A 24,475-nucleotide genomic window follows, 5' to 3' on the forward strand; every position below is an offset into this window, starting at 1 on the left:
GCAACTGTGGGCTGTTTCCCAAAATGTGTGTTGTAAGAAGCCGTCCCTGAAGGGGGATGTACTCCCCCCCTTAAAACAAAAGTGGATCATAGATCCACGAGCAAACACTGCTTGAACTCTGGACATACAGCCTGTTTTTCAGCTTCTTGCTCCAGCATTGTAGAGTGTGATGGCTAAGAACACAGACACTGGAGCCAAACAGCCACGGTTTGGCTCCAAGGTTTGCTGTGTGACAGTGGATGCATTACTTGATCTCTCTGTGCCTCAGTTTCCTTATCTGTAAAACAGGGTTAATAACCACACCTATGCATAAGGGAAATTCTTAGAGCACTCACTGCCCTGCATGGGGTAGGCACCTGGCAAGCCTTTGCACCTGCCTGGTGTGAGTCTGGCTGTGTTAAGTTGCCCCTCGTTCCTGTGCCCTCGACCTGTACGTCCGCAGGGACCTGCTGTAGCAGCCTTTCCCCAGGAACATTGTGCTCAACTTTCAGACTACGCTCACCGTCCTCCCCTAGTCGCCTCACTGACTGGGTCATTCCACAGCGTCCTACACACCCCCTTTCTGACACTCCTGTACACATCCTCCCTTGTTAATGCCGCCTTTCCTAGATTGTAAGTGCACCCTTGTGTGATCTTTATCACTAAGTCCTGTAAGCCCAGGATAGCATGGGGCAGAGCTGTCACTCAGTATTTTTGAATGGACAGATGTCCTCTAATGAGGGAGAAAAGTGTGGCTTTGAATCCAGGCAGTTGATTCTCTGTTTTTGAGACTGTCCTTCAAAAGATACTTTGGGAAATAGCGTTTTTAAAGCAGTACTTCTCATATTTAAATGCTGCTACAAGTCCCCTGGGGATCTTATTAAAATGCAGGTTCTAAGTCAATAGGCCTGGACAGAACCTGGCATTATACGTTTCTCCAGGATCCCAGGTGACAACTGTGTGTAGCTTACAAAGCTCCAGGTCGGGGTGGGGTTAGTTAGACATTTTTGAACAAGGCAATGGCATTGTCAAAGTTACAAAGTGAAAAGCATGGACTAGGGGCAGACCAGCAGGTGGGGACCCAGGTAGGGTGGGGTGTGGGGTGGAGGGAAGTGGTTTAACCCAGACTGAGAGATCAAGAGAAGGGTGGGCCTGAGCAGGTGCCCCCCCCCCACCACCACCACTAAAGAGAAGGGAGGAACTCTTTCCGCAGCTGTAGTTCTGGGTTGATTTATCAAAGTTGAGATGAGTTTGCGTTCTTAATCCCCAGTGGGTCCTCCTCCAAGGCATTATGACTTAATAGTGTTTTGTTATGATCAGGGAATCACTTGATTATGTGAATCCAAAACCAGATCCATTCTAGAGCTCTCAAAAAGCCAAGGTGGTTCCCAGGGGCAGAGTGTACCAGGAGTGACTTGTGTCTTAGCAATGGATGAGTTGTATCAGGTTTTATTTGGTCCTGGCTGGGTTCATAATCAAAATCCTTACCTCTTAAAAGTGTTCTCAAGCCATGAATAGTCTCTAGCTAGTAGCCAGCTTTCTGTCTTCTTACTCCTCTTCATGTGAGTCTCTCTTTAAAGGATTAATGGTAGACCCACATTCCTCTAAGCAAATCAGATAACTTTCCAGCTGTGGCCCTGTGGTGGACTCTCCAATTTGTAAGTCCCAGTAAGAAATCAGCCAAATGGCCAAGAACCATTTTTTGGTGATGTTCTTGCTATTTTCTCTAATCTTCCTTCAACCTGTAAGTCAAATGCCTGCATAAATATCCAGTGTTGTTTGCTTAATAATGGCAACAGTTTGTTTATTGAAGAGGTTCTCAGACTTATGGAGTTTTTTCAGCGCACAGATGTCCCAGACTCACCTCATCCCATGTTAGAGTCTCTTCATGTTGGAGGGACATTTGCAATATTAAAACTCGCCAGAAGTGACTCTTAGAAGTGGGCAGGCAAGAGAAACACTCATTTAGTGCTTCATAATTTACAAGATATCTTGACGTGCATTTTAGCCTCCTCTAGGAGATTGCTGATAATTGTTTGCCTCGTTAGTATTGGAAATTAATTATCTTGGCTGCTGATCTCATAACTATGACATCTAGTGTTTTTACTTTAAAGTCACAAATGAGTACTGACTTTCCAAGATTTCTGTCAGGCTGTCTTTAAAGAGGCTCACTTTATATTGTCAAGGTTTAATAATACAAATTCCAAGCATAGATCAAATACTACAATACTAATATAAAAATATTAATGATTAACAGAGCACACTCCTATGTAACCATCACCAAGTAAAAATTATCATCAATTCGTGATCACTCATGGTTTGTTTGTATACCCTTATCCCCCTTTTCATTGCCAGTGGATAACTTTGTAATGGTTCCCAGATGTGTATACCACTTCCCTAGAAGGGAAAAATACATAAAGAGGAAAGGTTATTAGACACTTTATTAGATAAAATGTGGTATATTCAAAATAGTTCTTCCTGTAAATTGCTAGAAACCATGGAGCTAATGATGAATTATTTGTCAGTCTTAATCATTTAAGGCTGATCGAGTTCCTTTAACTTTCATCTCTAAGGGGCAGGGTAACAGGAAGGCCAAAGGCAAGCTGCTACTGAGAACTGGTAGGAAACTTCATCTGGTGGGATCCTTTGCTCCTGCGTCAAAGGTTCTGGAGTTACATCTTGAGCTTCCAGTATCAAAGACGACAATGTTTTTTTAATGTCCGAGTGGTGTGCTGTCGTGATGCAGAGCATGGAATCTCAAGCGAGACTTCCTCGGTGCAGATCCCGTCTTTGCCATACAAGTCCCTTGAGACTCACTTTAAATGTTGTGTTTCAGTTTCCTCCTTCTTTTTAAAATGGCTAGTATCAGCACCGATTCATAGTGTTATTATAAGGATTCAGTGAGAATGGGACACATGGCAGGATGCCAAGTACAAGGACATTATTATTACGTTAAGATGATGATGGTGATGATTTAAGAGCCTTAAGGTCAGGGAACTTGTCCTCTATTATGTTGGTATCTTGCAGTTGCTAGTTGTCGACGTACTGGTCTTACGACACTGGTTTCCGTGTGTGTATTTTTCTTGAACAGATTGCGGAAGTCTAGAGGGCAGAGATCTTCTGCTTTCACTAACAAACATCTAGTGCTTAGCACCACGTCTGGCACGTAATGGACATTCAGTAATTGTCGTTGAATGAATGAGTAAATGAAACCCACTTCTTTTGCACGACCAGTTCTAACTCCGAAAGGTCTTGCTTCCGTTTAGGTGAAGCCAAAGCATTAACAGATTGTTCAGCACATCCAGGCCAATTAGGGGAAAAGGTATTGGTCATTCAGAATGTCAGATCGGTTCAAAATCACTTATTCTGGATTTCAGAATTTCTCCCACTCAAAGGCAGACTGGCATCAGCCTCTCTCTGTACTTAACTCTTTCAAGGACATGTGGACCCCTCCTTCTCCACGCAGGCCCATCTGTACTTTTGTCCACCTAGGAAGTGGAAGTGGAGTATAGTTTACATCCAAATACTGGAGAGTCTAATGTGTTTGAGTATCAGGATTTGGGGCCTGGAACACCAGCCCCCCAAATAGTGTTGAAGGCGATATAATGATCTAGTGACTTTCCTTGAGAAGGTGACTTAATCTAAATTTAAGTTACAACCTCTATAAATTTTGGATGATTTTTATTACCAGGTGTTCAAAAAAAAAAACTAAATAAAATAAGATGTGTATCTCACATATTCGTCCCAAGCACAGCCTAATATGCAGAGGACTGGTGCCTTTGTTTTCATAAGCTCCACTGGGGGGATGGGCCCCCTTTAGTGTATGATTTAGAGCCCATAGATCACCACATTGCCTCAGTACTCAATAAATATTCCTGAAAATTTAGTGGGAGAAATGACAAACACTTGGGCTGGTAGAAATTACAGTTCTCACCCATACCTCTCCCAAACTGAGGGCTTCTGTTGATAAAATTTGTAAAAGATACTTGCCCTCAATTCATACATAGGACAAAAAAAAAGATTAAATTCTCTTAATTTCTTTTAATGTTTTCCTTCCATGTGGTTTTTTTTCCCCTTTAAAGTTGGCACCTTCTGCCCATCTCTATTAAACCCAGTATGAGGTGGCTTTGATTTGGCCAAGAAATCAGATTTGGCAAAAAGAAAGGAAATTTAGAACATTTCATGATAACCTGATGACCATTCAGACGTGCAAGAGCACTGTTGGGTTATAAGGAGACCTGGCGCTCAGAGGGCGGAACTTTAATTGCTGTTACCTACCCCCCCCCCCACTTCAGAGCAAATATTATTCCATACAGTGGTTGACACGGAAGCAGTCTATAATTTATTGACATGTGTTGTCCTATTTAATTGTTAACTCTATTTGAAAAGGACTATATAATCTCATCTTACATACAAGGAAATAGAGGCTTAGCTCTGGGTCCCAACGTTGCAAAACTAATGAACGTCAAAAGCACGTGGAATCCTAGGCTCTTAACCACTCCTTCGGCAGTTAATATTTGCTGAACACACTGTGTTCCAGGCACTGTGCTGGGTACCGTGTGTATATGTGCAGAGTGGTGGGGAACACACTCAGCCCTCCATAGTGGCGAATGCTGGCCAGTGGAGGAAGACAGAGGCATTGAACACAGAATTGCCTTAATGAATCTACAGTTACCAAATACAATATGTGCTATGTGGAATTCAGGGAGCTAGGAGAAAAGGTAGGAAGGCAGAATCAGAATTCCTCTCTGTCTGGAATGTCTTTCTCCTCATCATTGCTGGGTGCCCATCTTACTAGATGTAAAATCCTTGCCTCCTCCGCAGAGCTGATCCTGATCCTCCTGCTAGAAATAACCACTTCTCACTCTAGAGTCTCATAACCCTTTCTGAATGGCTTGCAGTCTAGCTATTGGTTAATGTGTTTTGTGTCTCTCTGTAGAAACACAAAGTCCTGGAGGGCTAACACCTTTTCAGTTTTCATTCCCTGAAGTGCCTAGTAATGAACTTTAGACAGAATAGAATTCAGTGAAGTTGTGTAAGACAAATGGATGCCAATTAGAACCTACTTGCTTAAGCACACCTAACAAACTGCTGAAAGGGAAGAGGATCTGCCTTTACAACTAAATTTCCTCCACATCACACTATGACGCTGGCAGTAGAAGATGTGGGACTTAGAGATTCACATTTGTCTCTGGTTTCCTGGCAAATGTGGTTAAAAGGGAAACACATTCCATCGCTTTCATTCATTCATTCATTCATTCATCCAGTTTGTTTGGTTATTAATATTTCAGTGAAGTCGTATAAGTATCGTATGGGAAACAAAGACTATTCTGTTGTTAATTCCTGAAAGGCAGTTCCTACCAGAGCTCCACATTGCAACAGCACTCACAACTGAGGCCGTGCATCTGTAGCGAATGCAATGACGGGTTTCCTGGAGTTTTTAATATACAATTAAAGGGTATAATGTTGAAATCCAAAATTCTGGTCACATGCAGTTTTTCAGTGGCCTAGATTGACCCAAGGGTAAAACTTAGACTAGTTTAAGCAATTTTCTGAATGTGTGGCCCATAGACTTCCAGCTCAGAATTAACTGGGATGCTTGTTAAAACCCTAAGAGATTCTGATTTTGAAGTCAGGATCAGAGCCTCCAAATCCTGCGTTTTTAAACAAATTGCCTTAGTAATTCTAAGACACATTAAAGTTTGAGAACCACTGAACTGTAGAAAACTTTAATTTAATGATGGGCCAATGGATTCTTTGAGAAATGTATAACAGTGTGTCTGTTACATTGTTCTAACCAAGTCTGTTTTGGCTTTTAAGGATCAAAGGTCTTTTTACAAAGCTTACAAAGCTACATTAAGTAAAAAGGGGCTTGTTGGGAGGTTATAGCAGGAAATCTCACAGATGTCCAAAAATAAGAAAAAGACAGTTTGCAGGCATATGGGAGCTAGAAAGGCAAGCAGAAACTGAGGCTTCTCCCTCTGGCTCTCAGAGCCAGTGTGGGTCCTCCCATCTCTGCTTCTCTCTGTGCACCTGCTGCCCCACCCCTCCTAACGGGCTTCCTTTGAATCTCTGCTCTTACAACTAGCAGAAGCGGGGCCCAGCAATGGCTGTCTAGCCTGAAACCGTGCAAACTTTTTACGTCAAGAACCCAACACCGACAGAAACTTCCTTTCCTTCGGGGATCTATATTCAACTTACCAAGTAGGAGTCTGGTGGCCAGGTTTGTGTCAGGTCCTTCAGTCACTCAGCAGCCCGGGGATCAGCCCCTCAGGTCAGGACCCATCTGGAGGTGATGGACAGTGGTGCAGAAAGCAGCAGGAACTGACTACGGGGGCCTTCCCCTCTGGTCAGGGCAGTGGCTCTTGACCTCTCCAGGACACCCTTGCTCAGCAATCTGGGAGAGAACTCAGAACCTGACCTTCCTCCCTCTGTTCCCATCAGTCCGTCAAGGTGCTGAACTATAGGCAGAGGTGTGGCAGAAGCTGCCAGGATCCTTCCACCACAAGAGCTTAGGTTTAGGAAGAGAGCTATTGTCAATTAAACAGAAAGATAGAAAAGGGAAATGAAGCTCCAGGGAATAGGAAGGCAGTGGAGTGACACTTCAGGTAGAACAGACACTCGGAAGAAGGAGAAGGCAGTCACCCTGTGCGTGATCTGGGCCAGAGGTTTTACTTCAAACAAAAAATGGAGTCTGTGTGCACCGAAATTTGTATCAAAATGCCTGTGCTGTCATTCCTGTCAATAGTCTGTCATAGGGGAGAGGATATAGCTCAAGTGGTAGAGCACATGCTTAGCATGCACGAGGTTCTGGGTTCAATCCCCAGTACCTCCATTAAAAAAATAATAATAATAAATAAATAAATCAAATTGCCTCTTCTGCAACCCCCTCCCCCCCAAAAATACAGAAATCTATCATGAACAATATTGTCTTGGCTGTCTTAAAAAAATCAAATAAATAAACAAGCAATCAAAATAAACAAATGTAGATTTGATGCATGGGGTTCTGTCTCTTACACCTAAAATCCACTGTTTTCCCTTCTAGTTTGCATCTAAAAGTTGCTTTAAAGCACTGTTAATCTGCCTCATTCAACAGTCAGGCCACATTAGCATAAATAAACCCTGTGAGTCACATGGATAGTTCTAATGATTTATTCTTAGTCTTGGTGGCAAAAATCTAAGTTTCTTTGAATGTGAATGCTTTCTTTTCAAAATGTTTCTACTTCTGGCTGGTTTCTTTCTCCTATCTCTAGAATTCTCTGCATGCAATACAGTGTGACATACTATAATCCTTATTTGCTTATAGAGGTGAATGAGTTGCCTTTCAAAAACCAAGGTACTCATTCTAATTAGGGGTTTACTTTTAGCCTTTCAGTGTACTTTCTACAAAGACATAGAATAAATTAGTTTTGATTTAGCTGGGGTGTTACTTTAGGTTTATTAAATAATTTTCTGCAATTAAAAAGAAGAAATTAATTCCTTTTCACTTCCTTGGCATTGCTCCAATTTTAATGTGATTTTAAATCAGAGAGTGGTTTCAGGAAGTTTCTGATGCATTGGATTAGTTAATATGATGGTGGATTTATAAACTATTTAATTTGTGTTACTGAAACAAAGCTTTGGGTTAGAGGTGGTGTTACATGTTGGGATCTTAATATGTCACTTTGGAACTACAGGCTTTATAAGAACATCAGATAATTTATGTATGGTAGCAAATCAGAAGATATTAAAATCCATGCTGAAAATGAAGTAGATTGCTGACAGCTTAGATAAACAACTTTATAAGTGCTCCCTAATAGAAAGATCGTCACTGGATATCCTGCTAATCCTCTTGAAGTTCCTTCAAAATTAAGTTACTACATGGAGATGGTTCAGAGAGCAGCTGTTGAATGACTTATTTTCATTGATAAGGAAGAAAATATCCCAAAATAAGTATGCTAGGAATGACAGATTCTCTGTTATTTGAGATCTTTCCAAGTTAAATTTCATTTGCTCTGACACCTAAAGTACCCTTATCATAACTTTATTTAGAGACCTTATAGATGGTAACGAAAGTAGGAGTGTAGACTGCATGAATGCAGTGACAAGGTTCTTTTTTTTTTTGATTAATAACTTCTTTAATCTGGAAAAGCAAATGAAAGTCCATGTTCATGTCTAGCTTGAGCTAACGACACCTCTGCCACTGCTGAATGACTCCAACACTTTTGAAGCTGATATGCTTGATTGCATCCCATTTAGCATTTAATTCTATTCTGTCTTGAGCTTCTCTCTAATTTGTTTATGTGTAGTGGAAGGAGCGTGACCTTTAGAATCTTAACACCCTTATGGTGGACTCCTGGCGTTGCCACTTCTTAGCTGTGTTCTGAAATTCAGTTAACCTCTCTGAGACTCTGTATGCTTATCTTAGGATAAATATAACGTGGAGCATCATAAGACAACTTGCTTCCTCGAGTTTTCTTTTCCTACGAGAAGAGGCTAGCTCAGTGTGATCACACCCTGTTTGTCCTTTGTTTCATAGTTTGTTTCTTCTAAGTTGTAAGATCCATGAGTACTCAAGCTAAAGCCGTGAAAATTAATTTTTTCACAGAAGATACTTAGGTGTGTGTGTGCGTATGTGTGGGGGAAAAGGGAGAGAGAGAGACTTTCTTCTAGCAGAACAATAGTCAGAGTTTAGTAAATTTATATTGTAATACATTGCATGGAATCTGAAATAACATGACCAGCCAGCTCACACAGGGTCTTGGACTTTGAGGAAGTCTGTCTTTTCCTACCCATTTCCCACCGACCACCCAAATTTGGCGACAATTGAGTTCATTATAGCAGAGGGAGATCAAAATATCAGCTGATTCTAACCCCCAGAATTAGACAGACTTAGCTACCTGGTCACAGGTCTTGCTGGACGCCTAAAACCTTGAATGAGCGTAGCTGCAAACAGATCAGAATATGTTGTGTCCTCTGAGCAGATGTGTCCTGGAGAAAGAGAAGATAAAGAAGGGAAAGTATGTCCACTCCCTTCTCCCAAAGTCGTGATTTAGGTGTCACTTGTCCTTCCCGGACCACAAGTGAGGGAGGCGGTGGAGTCCAGGGATGATGAAGACGGAGGAAATGCGTCTCCTCTCACGTGGCAGGAACCATCAGGACGGCTGCCTCCTGACAGTCTCTGGCCAAGCAACCTTGTGAATTCAGTCCTGCTGCCCTCTGTCTCTCTTCCTTTCCTCTAGCTCTGCTGGCCTCCATTCTAACCAAGCTCGTTCTGTCTTGCTCAGACTTTTTACTTGCTGCTCCTCCTCCCAGAATTGTTCTTCTCCCAGGCTTTTGAATGGGTGCCTTTTGATCAGGGCTTTGTTTTCTGTTCAGATGTCACACCTCAAAGAGTTATTCTCTGACCACCTTAAGACGTCACCACCTTCCCCTTCTCTTTCTTGCTTATCACTCCGTGCTGGTTTCCTCTTGGCACTGCCCAGTCCCCCAGCTGGAACGTAACTGGCACTGTGTCTTTAGATGTGCTGAATAGTGGCTGCCACGCAGTAGTGCCTAAATGGTTACTGAAGGGATGACAATGGATGAACGTATCAGTCATTGAGTAGAGCTTTGCATAGGGCTTACTGTACCGAATTTTGTGCCGACCGCTGGGAACATTAAGATGAATAAGATGAGGTTACTTTAATCAAGGGGCTTTTCATTAGGGGATTCAAGTGTGTAAGTGTATTCTTTCTAGAGCAGGAACTGTGCACAGGGTATTAAGCAGCCAAAGGAGGATGTCTCGCTGTAGCTAAGTGGTTAGAGGAGGCAGGATTTGGTGGAAAAGGAGTTTCCAAGTACATGGGGTCCAAGTATCTTAAAGATGGAGGAGGCCAGTGCTTGTAAAGAGGCTTGGCGGTGCGAGTATCCGTTTTAATTCAACGAATTACAGGCAGCCTGTGATGCTTAGGATGCACAAGGCATATGGGGGAGAGATAAGAAATAGGGTTAGAGAGACACGCCTAAGGAGCCAGCTCATGAAGAGATTATGCACTCTGAGAAGTCTGGACATTATCTGAATTCTGATAGACAATTTAAATTTTCAGCATGGGTGTGATAGTATCAGACTTGTGTTTTATGGGAAAAAAATAGTACAGAAAATAATGAGGTTAGATAGCACTGGAAACCAGTGGAAAGGAGTATGAGGCTATTCAATTATCTGACCAAGAAATGAAGAGAATCTGCTTTCTTGAATACAAGTAAATGTGAATTATAAGTAAGCATCTAAATTTCTGTAACTCGACGTTGTTTCATAGCGTGTCTTCATGACCTGGTATGTACTGAGTTCTCCGCCCATCCAGTGGAGGTCGCGTAACTGGGTGATTATGTAAACCCTCTCTATGGCTCAAGGGATTTCAGTGCAAAGAGAGAAACACACAGTAAGCAATGGGCACAATGGATCCAGGACGGAGCAAACCCATCCTGGCCACCTCTCTGAGTGTGTGTGCGTCCAAGGAGTAAAATGAGCCCAAAGACAAAGAGGTTCTCACTAACTCACCATGTTATCACCGTCGGCTCTTATCAGGATCAGCAGTATAATCTGCAGGGCCCAGTGCAAAATGAAAATGTGAGTGCCTGGCTCAAAAATTACCAGGATGTTTAAGCTGCAATGGAACATTAAGTCAGAGCCCTACTGAGCCTGCGTGAACCCACACGGATCATATGCCCAGGATGCTGGTTCTGTCCTCATTGGCTTTCTCTAGGGGCCAGAATCCTAACTTTGACATTTGCTTCCTGGGAACAGTTGTCATATCCTGTGGCTAAAACACTAACCCAGATTATTGGATTAGCATTGTATTGGATCGCAGTTCTTTTTTTTTTTTTTTTAACATTTTTTTATTGATTTATAATCATTTTACAATGTTGTGTCAAATTCCAGTGTTCAGCACAATTTTTCAGTTATTCATGGACATATACACACTCATTGTCACAGTTTTTTTCTCTGTGAGTTATCATAACATTTTGTGTATATCGCAGTTCTTACACTTGGCTGAGAGCATTCAAGGATCAGAAGAAATAGGAACAAGGCAGTGGCAGGGGTCGGGGGCCAGGCAGCAAAGCAGAGCAGCAGGTGAGGACACATGCTCTGGACCCAGACTGCTTGGGTTTCAAGTCTTCTCTATCACTTCAGTGGCATCTTGGACAACGCACAAAAGCTCTCTGTGCCTCCGTTCTCTGACCTGCAAAATGGGAATGATGAGAGTAACTGGGTTTTAGGATTGTTAGGAGGACTGGGTTGATGCATGGAAAACACTTGGCAAGTGACTGAAACACTGTAAGTGCTTGGGTCTTGTTTCTTATTGTTTTGGAGATTATATTCTGGAGCGTGAATCTGGCTGTTTCATATAGTACAAACATTACCATTCAGGGTGAGATCTGTCATTCAGTGAGCAGAGATGCTCCATTTCAACATAGTTGAATTTACTGATCATTTACTTTATGATTTTTATTTTTGTGTTTTTAGATATTTTTCCTATCCTAAATACAGAAAGCTTGTACCCTGTCTTTTTCTTTGGAAAAGTTGACTTGTGCCTTTAATAATTCATTATATGTATGATATTAGATAGGAATCAAACGACTTTTCCCACGTGGAGACACTGACCTCCTTTTCTGTCTTCTCTACGCACCCCAGGGTGCCCAACGATCTAGCCACGCTTGTCAGGGATTTGTGAGCCATGCTCTTTCTAGAATTTGACTCTGGGCCTTTTACAAATATTATTCGCTCTGCCTAGAATTCTCTTCCCCAGGTTATTATGTAGGTGATCCCTGACCTCCTTCATGTTCTGGTTCAAATATTCTTTCTCATTGAGGCTTTGAAGTTTATTGCACCCATCCCTCCCGCCCCCCCACATGCATGCATTCCCTAGCCCTCCCTTCTACATTTTGTTTTCTTCTGTTTTGTTTTGGGGTTTTGCACGGCATTTAATTGACATACAAAACACTAAATAGCTGATACTATTTTTTAATTATCTTTCTGCCTCCGTTAGAATGTAAAGTGTATGAGTGCAGGGATAGTGTTTTCTTGTGTTTTGATGTATTCTCGATTTCTAAAACAGTGTCTCCTCCTTTGAGAATTTCAAATTCCTCTTCCAGAGTAATCAAGAACTCCTTTTTATAAACAGTTATGTCTTGGGTATCCTACTAGATGGAGTAATGAAAATTCCAGCTGCACCCATGTATTAATAGAAGGCATGTGATTAGGAAATCTCTGGTGACTTCTTATTTTTTTGTTTATTCCTTTGGCAGTGAAGGCCAAGATAGACAAGCATCCCAACTCTGTCTCTCTGTCAGATCACGTGACTTTCTAGTCCACACACTAAGGGAGTTAGGCTTCGTGTGTGTGTGTGTGTGTGTGTGTGTGTGTGTGTGTGTGTGTGTGTGTGTGTGAAGGGGAGGGTGTCTCTGACCAAACCTGGCCCTGTGCACTGACCACAGGCTTTATCACTTGTTTCCTGATTTACCGCCTTCATTAAAAGCCAGGATCTTACCACCAGCAAGGGAGAAATTTCTCCAAAAGCCAGTGCTCCAAAAATTTTCCTTAGTGTTGTATTTTTAGCAGTGCATTTATGAAATGTTTTAAAAGGCATTCCAACGAGAATTGCAAAGGAGACAGGAAGAAAAGGAGGAGGATCCTGTAGGACATAGCAACCAATTGTAACCCAATTGCCAATTGGTACCCAAATTGTAACCCAGTGACCATTGGGTATTTATAAGTATTTCAGGATAATTGGTAGTAGTATTTCTATGTATGATACTTTCTATGGTTATGTTTAGAAAACAAACCTTATCTTTTATCAACCTGTCCTGACATATTTACAGATGAAATTATGTGATATCTGAATGTTCTTTGAAATAATTGGGTGTGAGTGGGTGGGTATGTGTATAGGTCAAACAGGCTTGGCCATGTAATTGTTGAAGCTGATGGATGGATACATTGGGTTTATTTGATATGTTTGAAAATTTCCAAAGTTATAAAAGATAAACATTTTACATCGAACTAAAAAACAAACTTCTCCAGCAATCTATTTTTTTCTATGCTAACAGAGTTTCACCAGATGTGTACCCTGCCTCATGGGTGGAAACTCATCTCTCCCAACTCCCCATTTAAGAAAATAAGTATTTGGTCAGTGTTTGTATGTTCATGCAGTCAGGACTTTCACTCATTCATCCTTTTATTTAGTCAACAGTCATTCGTTAGTTGTCTCCTTGGTACTAAGACCTGGAGAGACTCGCTGTTTGGAAGATTTCTGCTTGTCTCTTTCTGAGACAAGAAGACAGTAGGATACACTGTGGATCTGGTGGAGGCTTGGAAGCATAAGGGGAGGGCTCCTTGGCTGAGGGTGGGATGGGAAAGACTTCTTGAAAGAGGGGACCCTCTGATCAGTCTCAAAGGAAGCTTAGGGGTTATCTAGATAAAGGAGGAGAAGAATGCGCTTACCCCCTTCCCCACACTAACCTGTCTGCCCGCTAGCAGTTTTGTATACTTACCAGATGCCAGATGCTGAATGACTACTTTACATCCCTTTACTTAATTCTTCGTCGTCAAAGTCCTCAGTAAGGTGATCTAATTATTTCCCGGGAAATAAGTAATTTTCCCAAGTTCACAAACCTGGAATTCTAGATTCACCGATTCGAAAAGTCATTTTATTACATCCACTCGAAGCCAAAAGAGGAATTTCAAAAGCTAGTGACAAAATAATGAAGACAGCAAGATGGGTAATAATATGAACCTCATACATAAAGGAGATAATTAAGAGTCTTTGTCTAGATTGTGCTAAAATTTAGAGTTGAAAACGAAAAGCTTTATTTTAATTGGTTTGCCTTCACAGAGTTATTTTCCTTTGAGTTTTCCTACCTTTATTCCCAAACTAAAAAGTTTAATATCACAGCTGATATTAATATCTGAGCAATTCCCCACACACCTTACATTCAGGTAAACTAGTCTTTCTTTACATGTAGACACATCCTGGAAGGGACATTGCAGAACGTTGCAGAGAGCAGGATTTCTGTGGTTGAGTGTTGATGAGTGCTGATCCATTTGGAACATGGCAGGCTCCAGACAGCAAATGGGCGAGTGATGTGCTTCACTCCTTTGTGAAAAGATACGAGGATCTGAGATTCTGGACTTTCTAGCAGAAGTTTCCACTCCTGAAGGTTCTGTCCCTAACTTGAGTCCTTACTCTGCTATGGCCCATGAGCTTGACCCAGAAGCCCTTCTGTCCTCTAGCTGTCAGCACGATCCTGGGCATGAGTATTGTCCTTTCGTGCCCACGAAAGCATGAAACATTAACAGGATAGGGAGACATGTATTATTTAAAAGGATTTTTCTAACATATAGTTCTGGATTCATGACTAATAATGATGACAAGATCTTGAACTTGCATCTTAGATGACATCTGTGCCTCCTTCTCAAACCCATCTGCACACAGTGCATGTATGGCGTGGCAGTGTAGTTCAGTCTTAATGCTGACTGAGTGCCACATGTCAGCGAGCTGTAGCAGGCAGCCTCTAGACATTTCATCTGCTAAAATGAAAAGGGGTCAGGTTGAGGGGGGAATAAATCCCTGTCATTTCCTCACGCACTGGCAGCAAGAAAAGACAAGTGCAATGCACCATTTTAGATAGTGTTGGTAACCGTCCGCCTTTATAGTACACATTTCCAGTTATGCCCATTACGATGTACTTAGCTTGAGGGCAGGCTGCGTTTTTTAAAATGTGTTGAGAGCAGTAACAAATTAGTGGGTGCTCATTTGCTTCTGTTGCTTGGTTAAGCATGCTGCATTGTCTTTTTCTGTTTTACATATGGATGAATATGACATGTTAGCTCTAAGTGTGCTAAGTCAGTGGTTCCCTGCCTGGGAGATTTTTAAAACAGATCCGTGCTTGGGCCCCACCCACCAGAGATTCTGATTTAAATTCTTCGGGTTGGGGGACGTTAGGAGTCTGTACATGTACCCTCTGAGATTCTAATACAGAGTCAGGGTGAAGGACCACGTGGATTGAGGAGACAGCAAGATTAGCTGTGCGGGACTTAGTTGGGATATTTAAAGAGAGGAAAGGCCAGTAAGGCTAGCTATCCAAACTGGAAATGTTTGAAGAGCATTAGTGGTTGAGAATAGGAAGTAGAGGAAATTGGAGATGGTCTCTAGAAATTTAACTGTTGTGTAGGCTTCAGTGAGTATGTTGTGCCGGCTTCAGTGAGTATGTTGTGCCTACCACAGGGACAAAAATGCTTATTTGCTCAACTGTCATCCTAGGTGGCACATATGAAAGTGAGTTGCTTCTTTCAAAGTCCATAGTAAAGGCTTACATGAAGTACAGTATATATATCTGTAATTTGCAAAACGCTTTAAATCTCATTCCTAACAGCTGTCCTGTGAGTTGGCTTGACATTATTGCCCACGTAGGACAAGCAAGAAAATGGAAGCTCTAGAAGGTTAAGTGCTTTGCCCACGGTCGTATAGCAGTTTGATAATGAGCTGGATTCGAAATCTGAGCCCTAGGGGTCTTGTCTATTGCCCGAGCCGCTGAACTTGGCCTGTGTGGCTAAGTGAATGACGATTATGAAAAGTTAAGACTGTAGAAGATTTTTTTTTCAGGCAATATTTCAAAATGAAAGATATATATGGGTATCCTGGAGCCTTTTTTCAGCACTCCTGGAAAGTTTAGCAGAAGAGCTTTGCAATTGTGTTTAATTTCGTCTGGATATGGATGGGCTCCGTGTTCATCTGGGAGGACTTGGAGGTCTAGCTGGGAGGGAACTGGGGGGAGGAGACAGCCCTTGACGTATCTGCTCTCTGCAGGGAACACCAAGATGAAGAGGAAGGAAGGATATGAAAACTTCCTACTCGTGGTTCTTCTAGGGCTTTGCATTTTTCACCACTTAAGCCTTCCATTTCTCCTTGAGCGAAGAGAGAACGACGTATGGGATCGATGGCCTTTGGATAGTAAATACAAAGTTTATATTATCATTTCTGAATGCCTGTAAAACTATGGAGAACGTCTCCCATTATTCTCCATCCATCGTGTTTCACTTCTGCTTTGCTGGGGAGGTTTAATAATGCACGCATGTACGCTTCAGTGTAACACGCTGCACTGCATGCGTCTCCTCCGGATAGCAGCCACCTGATAAGTATTTATCAATGGTGACAGCACTGTATGGGTCAGTGCCTCCCTCTAAGAACCCAGAGTCTGGGTTCTCCAAATTTAAGTGGGACATAGTCGGTCTGGTGAATCCTGTTTTTGTACTTTTTCTACAAAGGAAATCAGCTCCAAATCTCAAAAATGATTGTGAATAAACTAGAAAGGGGATATTCTCTTGTGTATAATTAATCAGGAGAGATAATCTACATTTTAGGGGATTTAATGTTGAAGAAACTCAGGCTGCCTAACATCATACTGGGATCTCCGTCTGTAGCATTAACTTAGAAACAGACTCCTTAATGACCATGTGGAATTTTTTGCCAAGTGAAGCTTGTTTTCTCCTCATATTCATGCTCCTCTTTGATTAAATGCCAGCTCTTTTTAGTTATATAGCATCTTTGTGATGTGTTTATCGTAAGAACACATAGAAAGTAGCTCTGGTCGATTATTTTGAGGTAAGCCCTATCTTTTTCTTTCCATTTCATTTTTAATTTAAAGATTCATAAGCAAGTGTGCTCAGGGCACAAAACAGTTTTCTTTGGATGTGTGAACTGCTATCTCAAGCAGAATTCTGTGGCAAGAAATAAAAAGGCCCAATGATCAGATTAAATAGATAATTTTAAGAACAGCAGTGCAGCCTGCCTTTTCTACACATTCGAAATGCAACCCTTCTGCTGAGGTCAGATACAAAATGTGCTTGTTTCTTGCAGTCATGGGGGTGATGGTCTTTTTCTGAGTGATCATGTAATTTTTCATACAAACCGAGGACTTTCTGAAAGTGAGTAGGTGAGCTCTTATATTATAGCCAGGGAAAACAGGCGTTAACTGGACTGTCCTGAGGAAACAGGATGTTTAATGACCCTACCTGTTCCTCTCCAATGATACCAGAAGGTGGCTGGTGCTAATTGCAGCTCGAGTTTAATTTACTAGAGATATGGAATGATTTTAAGCCACCCATGGTCTACTCTTAGATGCCCAGAACACAGATGAAACCCAACACTGAAGGGAAGACCATTTTTGTCACATTATTCTTTTATTTAGAAAGAGCCTCAACTAATGAAGCTTTTCTCCTACTATTTCTTAAAATCTTTCTTCTCACCTTCTCTCTTGAATCCTTACTCTGCTGGAGGAGACTCCCTGTCCCAGGCAGTGTGGACATACTTTTCATGCAGTATCTCATTTAATCCTCAAAACGATGATATGAAATAGAAACGTATATTTGGCCTGTTTTACAGCCAAGGAGACTAAGGCTTAGCATGATTAAAGGGATTGTGTGAAATCTAGTAAGCACTAGCGTTGCAGCTCAACTCCAGGAAGTATTTAACGTGTGGTTTTTTACATGATATGAATCTTAAAATATCACTGGTGCCATCCTTTGGCTTCAGGATCGATGGATTAGAGAGGAATGATCAACAGAATCTGGGTTGTGTTTGTTTAGTGGTGAACTAGAGTTGTAAGTTGGGAGGAAGGAGGAGCACCGGGTGAGAACTATGAGTTACATGGTGAAAAGTCTGGTAGGATGTTGGTGCCTTGAAGCAGATAGGTGGCTGAGTAAAAAAAAAAAAGAATTAAATAAAGCCATTTGCAGCAACATGGATGGACCTAGAGATTATCATACTACGTGAAGTAAGTCAGACAGAGAAAGACAAATCTCATATGATATCACTTATATGTGGAATCTAAAAAAAGTGATACAAATTCTATTTACAAACCAAAAATAGGCTCACGGACATACGAAAAAAGCTATGGTTATCAAAGGGGAAGGGGGGCAGGAGGATAAATTAGGAGTTTGGGATTAACAGACACACGTTACTGTATATAAAATAGATAAACAGCAAGGACCTACTGTTTAGCACAGGGAACTGTATTCAATTTCTTGTAATAACATATATTGGAAAAGAATCTGAAAAGAAAATATATATTTATGTACGTGTATAACTGAATGATTTTGCTGTACACTGGCAACTAACATTGTAAGTCAACTACACTTCAATTAAAAAAAAATAAACCAGAAAAAAAAAGAGAGAATGGGTGGCTGAAATCTATTAGACCTGTTAGTAACCGAGACATTTGAGAAATGAGGAAAGCCAGCGCGGTCACTTTGCATAAACCTACCATCAGAATTCTGCAGATTGGTGTTGGAGTAACTTCTGTGTGTGACCAGTATGTCCCCATCCTGCACCTACTTGTCATATCCGTGTGCCTTTAGGAGCCTTCCCTCTCGCATCCGTCTCCAACCCTGCCTTCCTGTCCCCCAGGGCTCACATTCACCATGCTCTCCCTTGCTGTACTTGCTTTTACCCTATTCTCACATTTCAAATCAATTAGAAACTTAGGGGGTCAATTCTTTACTTCAAATCATTGACTGAGTAACCCCGGTGTCAGGGCTCAACACCCATGACTGTTCAGTTCAGTGAAATGTGTCCCAGCTTACCTGGCCATAAATCACCCAGAGGTGATCTTTATGTGCTAATTTCCACCACCTTTGCTGCCACCTTTCCGGGAAAGTCTTGTGCAGACTTTCACTGAGGGTCTATAAATATCCCTCACTGTTTGTATCCACTCATGTGAAATACGGCTCTTGATCTTTAAGTTGTCATCTTCGCTAAATGTTACTTCTTTGGACTGCAATTATTAACTTAAGTTTAATTATGTCTGATGACTTACTAATGATAAAATGTGCATAAGTTAAAATTGAATTTAGACTAGTTGTTTATTAGCCATAATCATGCTTGAGCAGTTGTTTCTGTTTGCAAACAGGCACTTTAATTTATTGTTATTTTTCATAGACCTAATGAGGTCGGAAGCCTCACTCACAAAGCCCTACAAACATTGCTTTAATTGACAATTGAGGCCTTCTGCCAGCAGGAAGGAAGCAGTATCCGCTGGGAATAGCAGAGATGCTGATGTGAACTCCTCCCTGAAATGCCCCTTTCTTTCTCTTCATCTTACTGTAAAGTCTCTTTTATGGAAAAATCATGGGTTTTGATATCGATTTAGCTGCTGTTTTAATCCTAGCTAGATGACTTTGTGGAAATTATTTTCCTCTTATACCCTCTATTTTCTGATCTGCAAAATGGGTATAATAATAATAACAACAATAGTAATAAGAGCCAATCTCATAAAGTGTTGTAATAATGAGATAGCGTATGCATAATGCCAAGAAGTGGATGTGACATAGATTAAAGTGATAATTCTGGAATTTCTAACATATTTTACATACTTATTTAATAGAGTGTTTTCCACCTGCAAAAATACTGTCTTTGCCTGTCCATATCTCCTTCCCAGAAATCATTTTCTTCTTGTATATTCAGGGGAAAGGGAAGCTTTGTTGGACATCACTTCCTGAGAGCTTCCACTTGGCCTTTTGCTCACCTTCTCTTGTCTGAGTTCAAATTATGATGCTGGTGCTGTCAGAGGCATCCATATCTTTTGTTGCTGGTTACCTCTCAGATTTATGGAATTATTGTCCTAGTGATACCGAACTGCTACCCATGTGCTGGCTTCAAAATACAGGTCGAGTGAGAAGACCATGGACTTCATCCCAAGTGTAGACACTGCCTATCCTTGAATTTCCCATAACATGAGCTAAATCATGTCTGTTCTGCATAACTGACTGCTGTAAGTTTGCTCATAATTTGAGGTACTTTCATTTATAGGGAGGGGAAAAATCCTTTAAAACTGAATGCTAAATTCATGAGATTCCAATGTTCAAGGAAAAAGAAACACAGGCATAACCACTTAGAAAGAGAAATTCTTAACAGGTATCTCACAGATCTGGTGTTTACCTATATTACGATCCTTCCTTGTTTCTCTCTCTTCAAAGACATAAATATTTCTTTATTTCCATACAGTGCCAACCAGTTTTCTCTCTGGGAAAACCTGACCTCAATTCTAAAAGTTGGTTTGCCTGTAGAATCCAGCCTTCTCAACTTCACCTGAACATGATAATCAATGCAACTCCTTTTCCCAAACTTTGAATTATTTGACCTGGAATTACACTATAAAGCAAATACCTCTATGTGTGTGGTGGGGGTGTGTGTGTGTGCGCACGCGTGCACATGTGTGTGTGTGTGTGTGTGTGTGTGTGTGTGTCTGTGCATGCCTTGTGAAGGGAGAGGCATTGATCCCTGTTCTCTCTCAGGGTGGGGTAAAGTCGACCTTTTCATTTTTCTTATTGTCTTCAATCTTTATTTCTGGTCTCCTAACACTTGGACAAAGCACACACTCTCTCACACACACACACACACACACAGAAACCCACATTCATGTACACATCCTAAGGATAAACAATAATTATCAGAGTAAGTACAATGTAATTAGAATTAATTGAAAGTGGGGGAAGATACGTTTTCCTCAAGGCGTAATTTCCTAAAGGCACAATGTCCCCACCCAAATGAGGATAGCTTGTATATTATTATGCAGAACTGTTTTAATTACACTTTTTTTTTCTATTTAGCTTTCTTTTCTCTACTCCTTACTGGGCCTTTAACTACATTTAGAAAGGGGCTGATTATACCATTCCTCTCCGTCAAATAGTAGCAACTCTCCTTTGACTTTATAAGCATGCCCTGTGGGAAACAGGTAGCCACTCATATGGGGTAACTGGGGAAAATTTAATGAAGGAACTGTTACAGAGGAGTGGACAGGGTTAATGTAAAGAAACAGTGGGGCCTGGCTAGTGATGGTCCGGAGCCTGAAAGTTGACAGAGATGGGAGCAGTTAATAGAACTCAGAGAAAGTGGCTGTAGGACAGTGGCACTCGGTACAAACTGTGGCTTTGGGAACCAAGGGAACCAACTTTGAGTTGATTGCGAGGATGAAATCTGGTGGAATAAATACCCTCATCTCTCTCTCTCTTCCTTTGTTAACTTTTTTTCCTTCCATTGTGTGCCCCAAAACACCTTTGGCCAAAGCCAGCCAGAAGCCAGTGGACAAGGCTGCCACTAATAAATATCTTATATGGTCAGATCTCTGGGTATAAAGCAGGTTAAAGAAAGGCAGAAAAAAAAAAAAAGGAGCAGATGGAAAAGATCTCCTTAACTCATAGTTCAAGGTTATAAAAGTGGGTTGGTCTCCCCTTCTCATAATTACATTAAAATGGTAGAAATTAATTTTAGAAGCCCAATTCCTCGTCAAAAACAAAAGAAGAGGCCCGTGGATGAGAGATCTCAACTCATTTATGGTAGAGTCAGTGGGCAAAGACTGAAAGATGGAGAAACTGAGGGTGCGGCACAGGGAGCAGGAAGTGGGTGGTGAGAGAAGAGGAAGCTTGTCTCCCCAGGAAGGCTCTTTAGAACCATGGTGGCTGGTCGGATGGAGGGCGGGAGTGAGGAGTGGGATGGAAAAAATGTATACAGGTTATTTAAAGTCTGTAAATAACCAGGAGAGGCATAAAAATAGTGATATAGTTGTAAAACGTTGAAAGGTGGTGCAAAATAAATACTCAGCCATTATAGCAGAAGGTCGATAGATAATGTCGAACGTTAATAAATCAGGAAGAAATGACATAAACGTATTATTTATCGATTTGGAGGTAACCACAGAAGAACTAAATGCACAAAGAGTTCAGAATGTTCTGGGAGGAGGAGGACAGGGAATGGGCTGTAGGTCAGTTGATTCTCACTGTAGGAAGTCTTTCTGCACTAAAAATTGTTTAAAAACCGTGTGAATATAGAATTTTCATTAAAGTGCCCCTTTTTTCCCCTTTTGTTTTGCTCCACTTAGTTTGCTGGATTTCTGGAAATTTTCCTCTTCATATGGGTAGGTCCATTATGTGTCTCAAAACTAAAAACTAATTCAGTTTTCTCCTATGCTTCTTCCTCTCCACATTCTTTACAGCCCTCTCTGAGCTCGTCCCCAGTCCCCAGAGGTGCGCTGGCACGAGCGTTATACACAACTCTGCCCCCGAACGCGGTGTCTTTCTCTGTGAAGTCCACAAACCTTTCCATCTCAGTGCCTTTTCTCAAACTATTTCCTTGACCTGAAATGGCTTCAGCCTTTAAAAAAAAAAAGAAACCGCCCTATTCAGCCTTCAAGTCCCAGAATAAAATCTGCCTTCTCCAGGAACTGTCTTTGGTTTCCAGAGTTAAAAGTGATTACGCTGTCTTCTGTCCTCTCCCAATACTGCACCACTGTCCAACGATTCTCACTCTGTAGGGTCTCATAACTAGTTGTGTAGCTGTCTGCCACCTCTTTCTGTGTAGTTGTAAGTTCCAGAATTTGTATCTGTGTATCAAGTGCAGTATCTTACGCATAACGATTAAAATAGTTGCAAAGCACCATCGTGGGTTTCTGTTGTTCTTGTTGACTCAGGAGGATCTAAGATGATGAAGTGAACCGCCTCCGTGTTAAAGTGAACACCAGCTGTCCTTAGGTTGAGGTGCCTGTTGACACTTGTGCTGCTCAGCAAAATCACCAAGTAGGCAACGTTTTGTCCTGTCTTCATCGTAGTGCCTCTTCTCTAAATGCCAGTTAGACACATATTACCTCCGGTTATGAGGAATGAGACATTTAATAAACTAATCCCCATAAATAAATACGATACTAATGTATTAATTTTAATAAGAGTGTTTGCATAATAAAAAGTAGCCTAAAGAAGAAAGTGACTTACCTGAGGGGGAGAATTGCTAATAGTTAAACTTCAGGCCCCTGAGCTGTTGTTTTGAGATCAAACTGGCTTTTTGGAGCCTCTCAGACTACGCCACAGAACTTTTATGGCATAGGTAATATAGACTCTGATTAATTTAAAATATATTAAGGCAGTGGGATTAATAGATACACATTACCATATGTAAAATAAACAACAAGGACCTACTGTACAGTCCAGGGAACTATATTCAATTTCTTGTAATGAGCTGTGTGTAATGGAAAAGAATCTGAAAAATATATGTGTGTATGTGTATAACTGAATTGCTTTGCTGTACACATGAAACTAACACTGTGAATCGACTACACCTCAATAAAAAATAAGAATTAAAATATATTAAGACAGTGGGAAACAATCTTTGCATGTTAGAGCACGTAGGTTTGAAATCACAATTATTAAGTGCGGTGTGTCTTTCTCACGGAAGTGAGATTGAGTCCTAATCCCTGGGCTTTGCTTGTTAGTCTCATTCCCCAGGTAGCCTTCCCACCTACTCTTATTTCTTCTATTCTTTTTTTTTTCTTTTTTCAATTGCTCCCTCACCCTGGATTTTTCTCTGCTTTCACATAAAAGAGCACTATAATTTTATTTTTCCTTTACTTTAGGAAATGCCACCATAAAACAGTCTCGATACAGGATTATCATCCAAGAAGCAGCCAGCGGAGGCCAAGAATGCCCAGATACCTTATTCGAAGAGCGAGAGTGTGAAGATGTCTCGTTGTGCCCCGTGTATCGGTAATTAATCACCTTTTAAAATAATCCTTAGACCTCAGCATAACTCATGACCTATTTTCTTTCACACAAGATATGGTTACTATATGAAATATTCATAGTGAGAAATAAAAAGAGGTAATCTTGTTTATTGTCAAGTACCTCACTGTTTCCCCCTCTTATTTTGAATGTATTTTGAGAGAGTAAAGACTATGAAAGTCTAATTAACAGGAAAAAAAAAAACCAAAACCATGGTTTGACTGTAATTGAGCTGCTGGAGTTCTGCCACCAGGCAATTAATTTTCAGGATCAGAATCCAGAGAGATTCAGGATGAGGTCCTTACCTGGAAAACACACACACACACACGCACGCATGTGCGCGCGCACACACACATACCTTACCTCATTCTGTTGTTCTCATCCTAAAGCTTTTAATCAAGAACCAAGGACAGATTTGAACTTCTTTAATAATTGCTTATTTTAATTCAAAAGTGGTTTTGGTTCTCAATTTTAATCATATGCATATTTTAAGAAATCTTAGAAAAAAAAAGTTTAAGTTATGGATAATATTTTTTTTTAGAAAAGAAGATGAGTAGTTTTTAAAATACGTATGTTCCCTTTTGGCAAGTTGGTGATTATTATTTATAAACACAGTACCTTTGTGTGCTTTGTCATTAACTTCCATTCTTTCAACATTGGATTGAAACATCACTTTAAAGTACTTTTGGATTAAATTTAATCACTATTGGGATTTGCTGATTTAAAAAATGTCTAATGTTTCTCCTGATTATTTGAGAAACTGTATGTTAAAGCTGTGGAATTCAAGGGCTAATTTACTCAGCTAATTTACTTTTGGTTTTTTGGGGTTTTTTTTTTCCAAGAAGAATTTCCATCAACTAAAGTTTAGAATGTCATTGAAGATGTTCAAAGTATTATCAGTTTCATCCTTCTTTCCTCCCATTGTTTCTGTCTGAT

General features: G+C 40.9%; 1 protein-coding gene across 1 annotated transcript in view; it reads left to right on the plus strand.

The window, feature by feature from the left end:
* The window catches only part of THSD7B (thrombospondin type 1 domain containing 7B), a 657,597-nt gene that overhangs the window by 317,812 nt on the left and 315,310 nt on the right, over window positions 1-24,475 (plus strand). Inside the window, 1 exon segment of the mRNA XM_032479372.1 lies at window positions 23,395-23,524. Within this exon segment, the coding sequence (XP_032335263.1) occupies window positions 23,395-23,524 (130 nt within the window).

The sequence above is a fragment of the Camelus ferus genome, chromosome 5, assembly GCF_009834535.1.
Source record: "Camelus ferus isolate YT-003-E chromosome 5, BCGSAC_Cfer_1.0, whole genome shotgun sequence".
In the NCBI taxonomy this organism is placed as follows: domain Eukaryota; kingdom Metazoa; phylum Chordata; class Mammalia; order Artiodactyla; family Camelidae; genus Camelus; species Camelus ferus.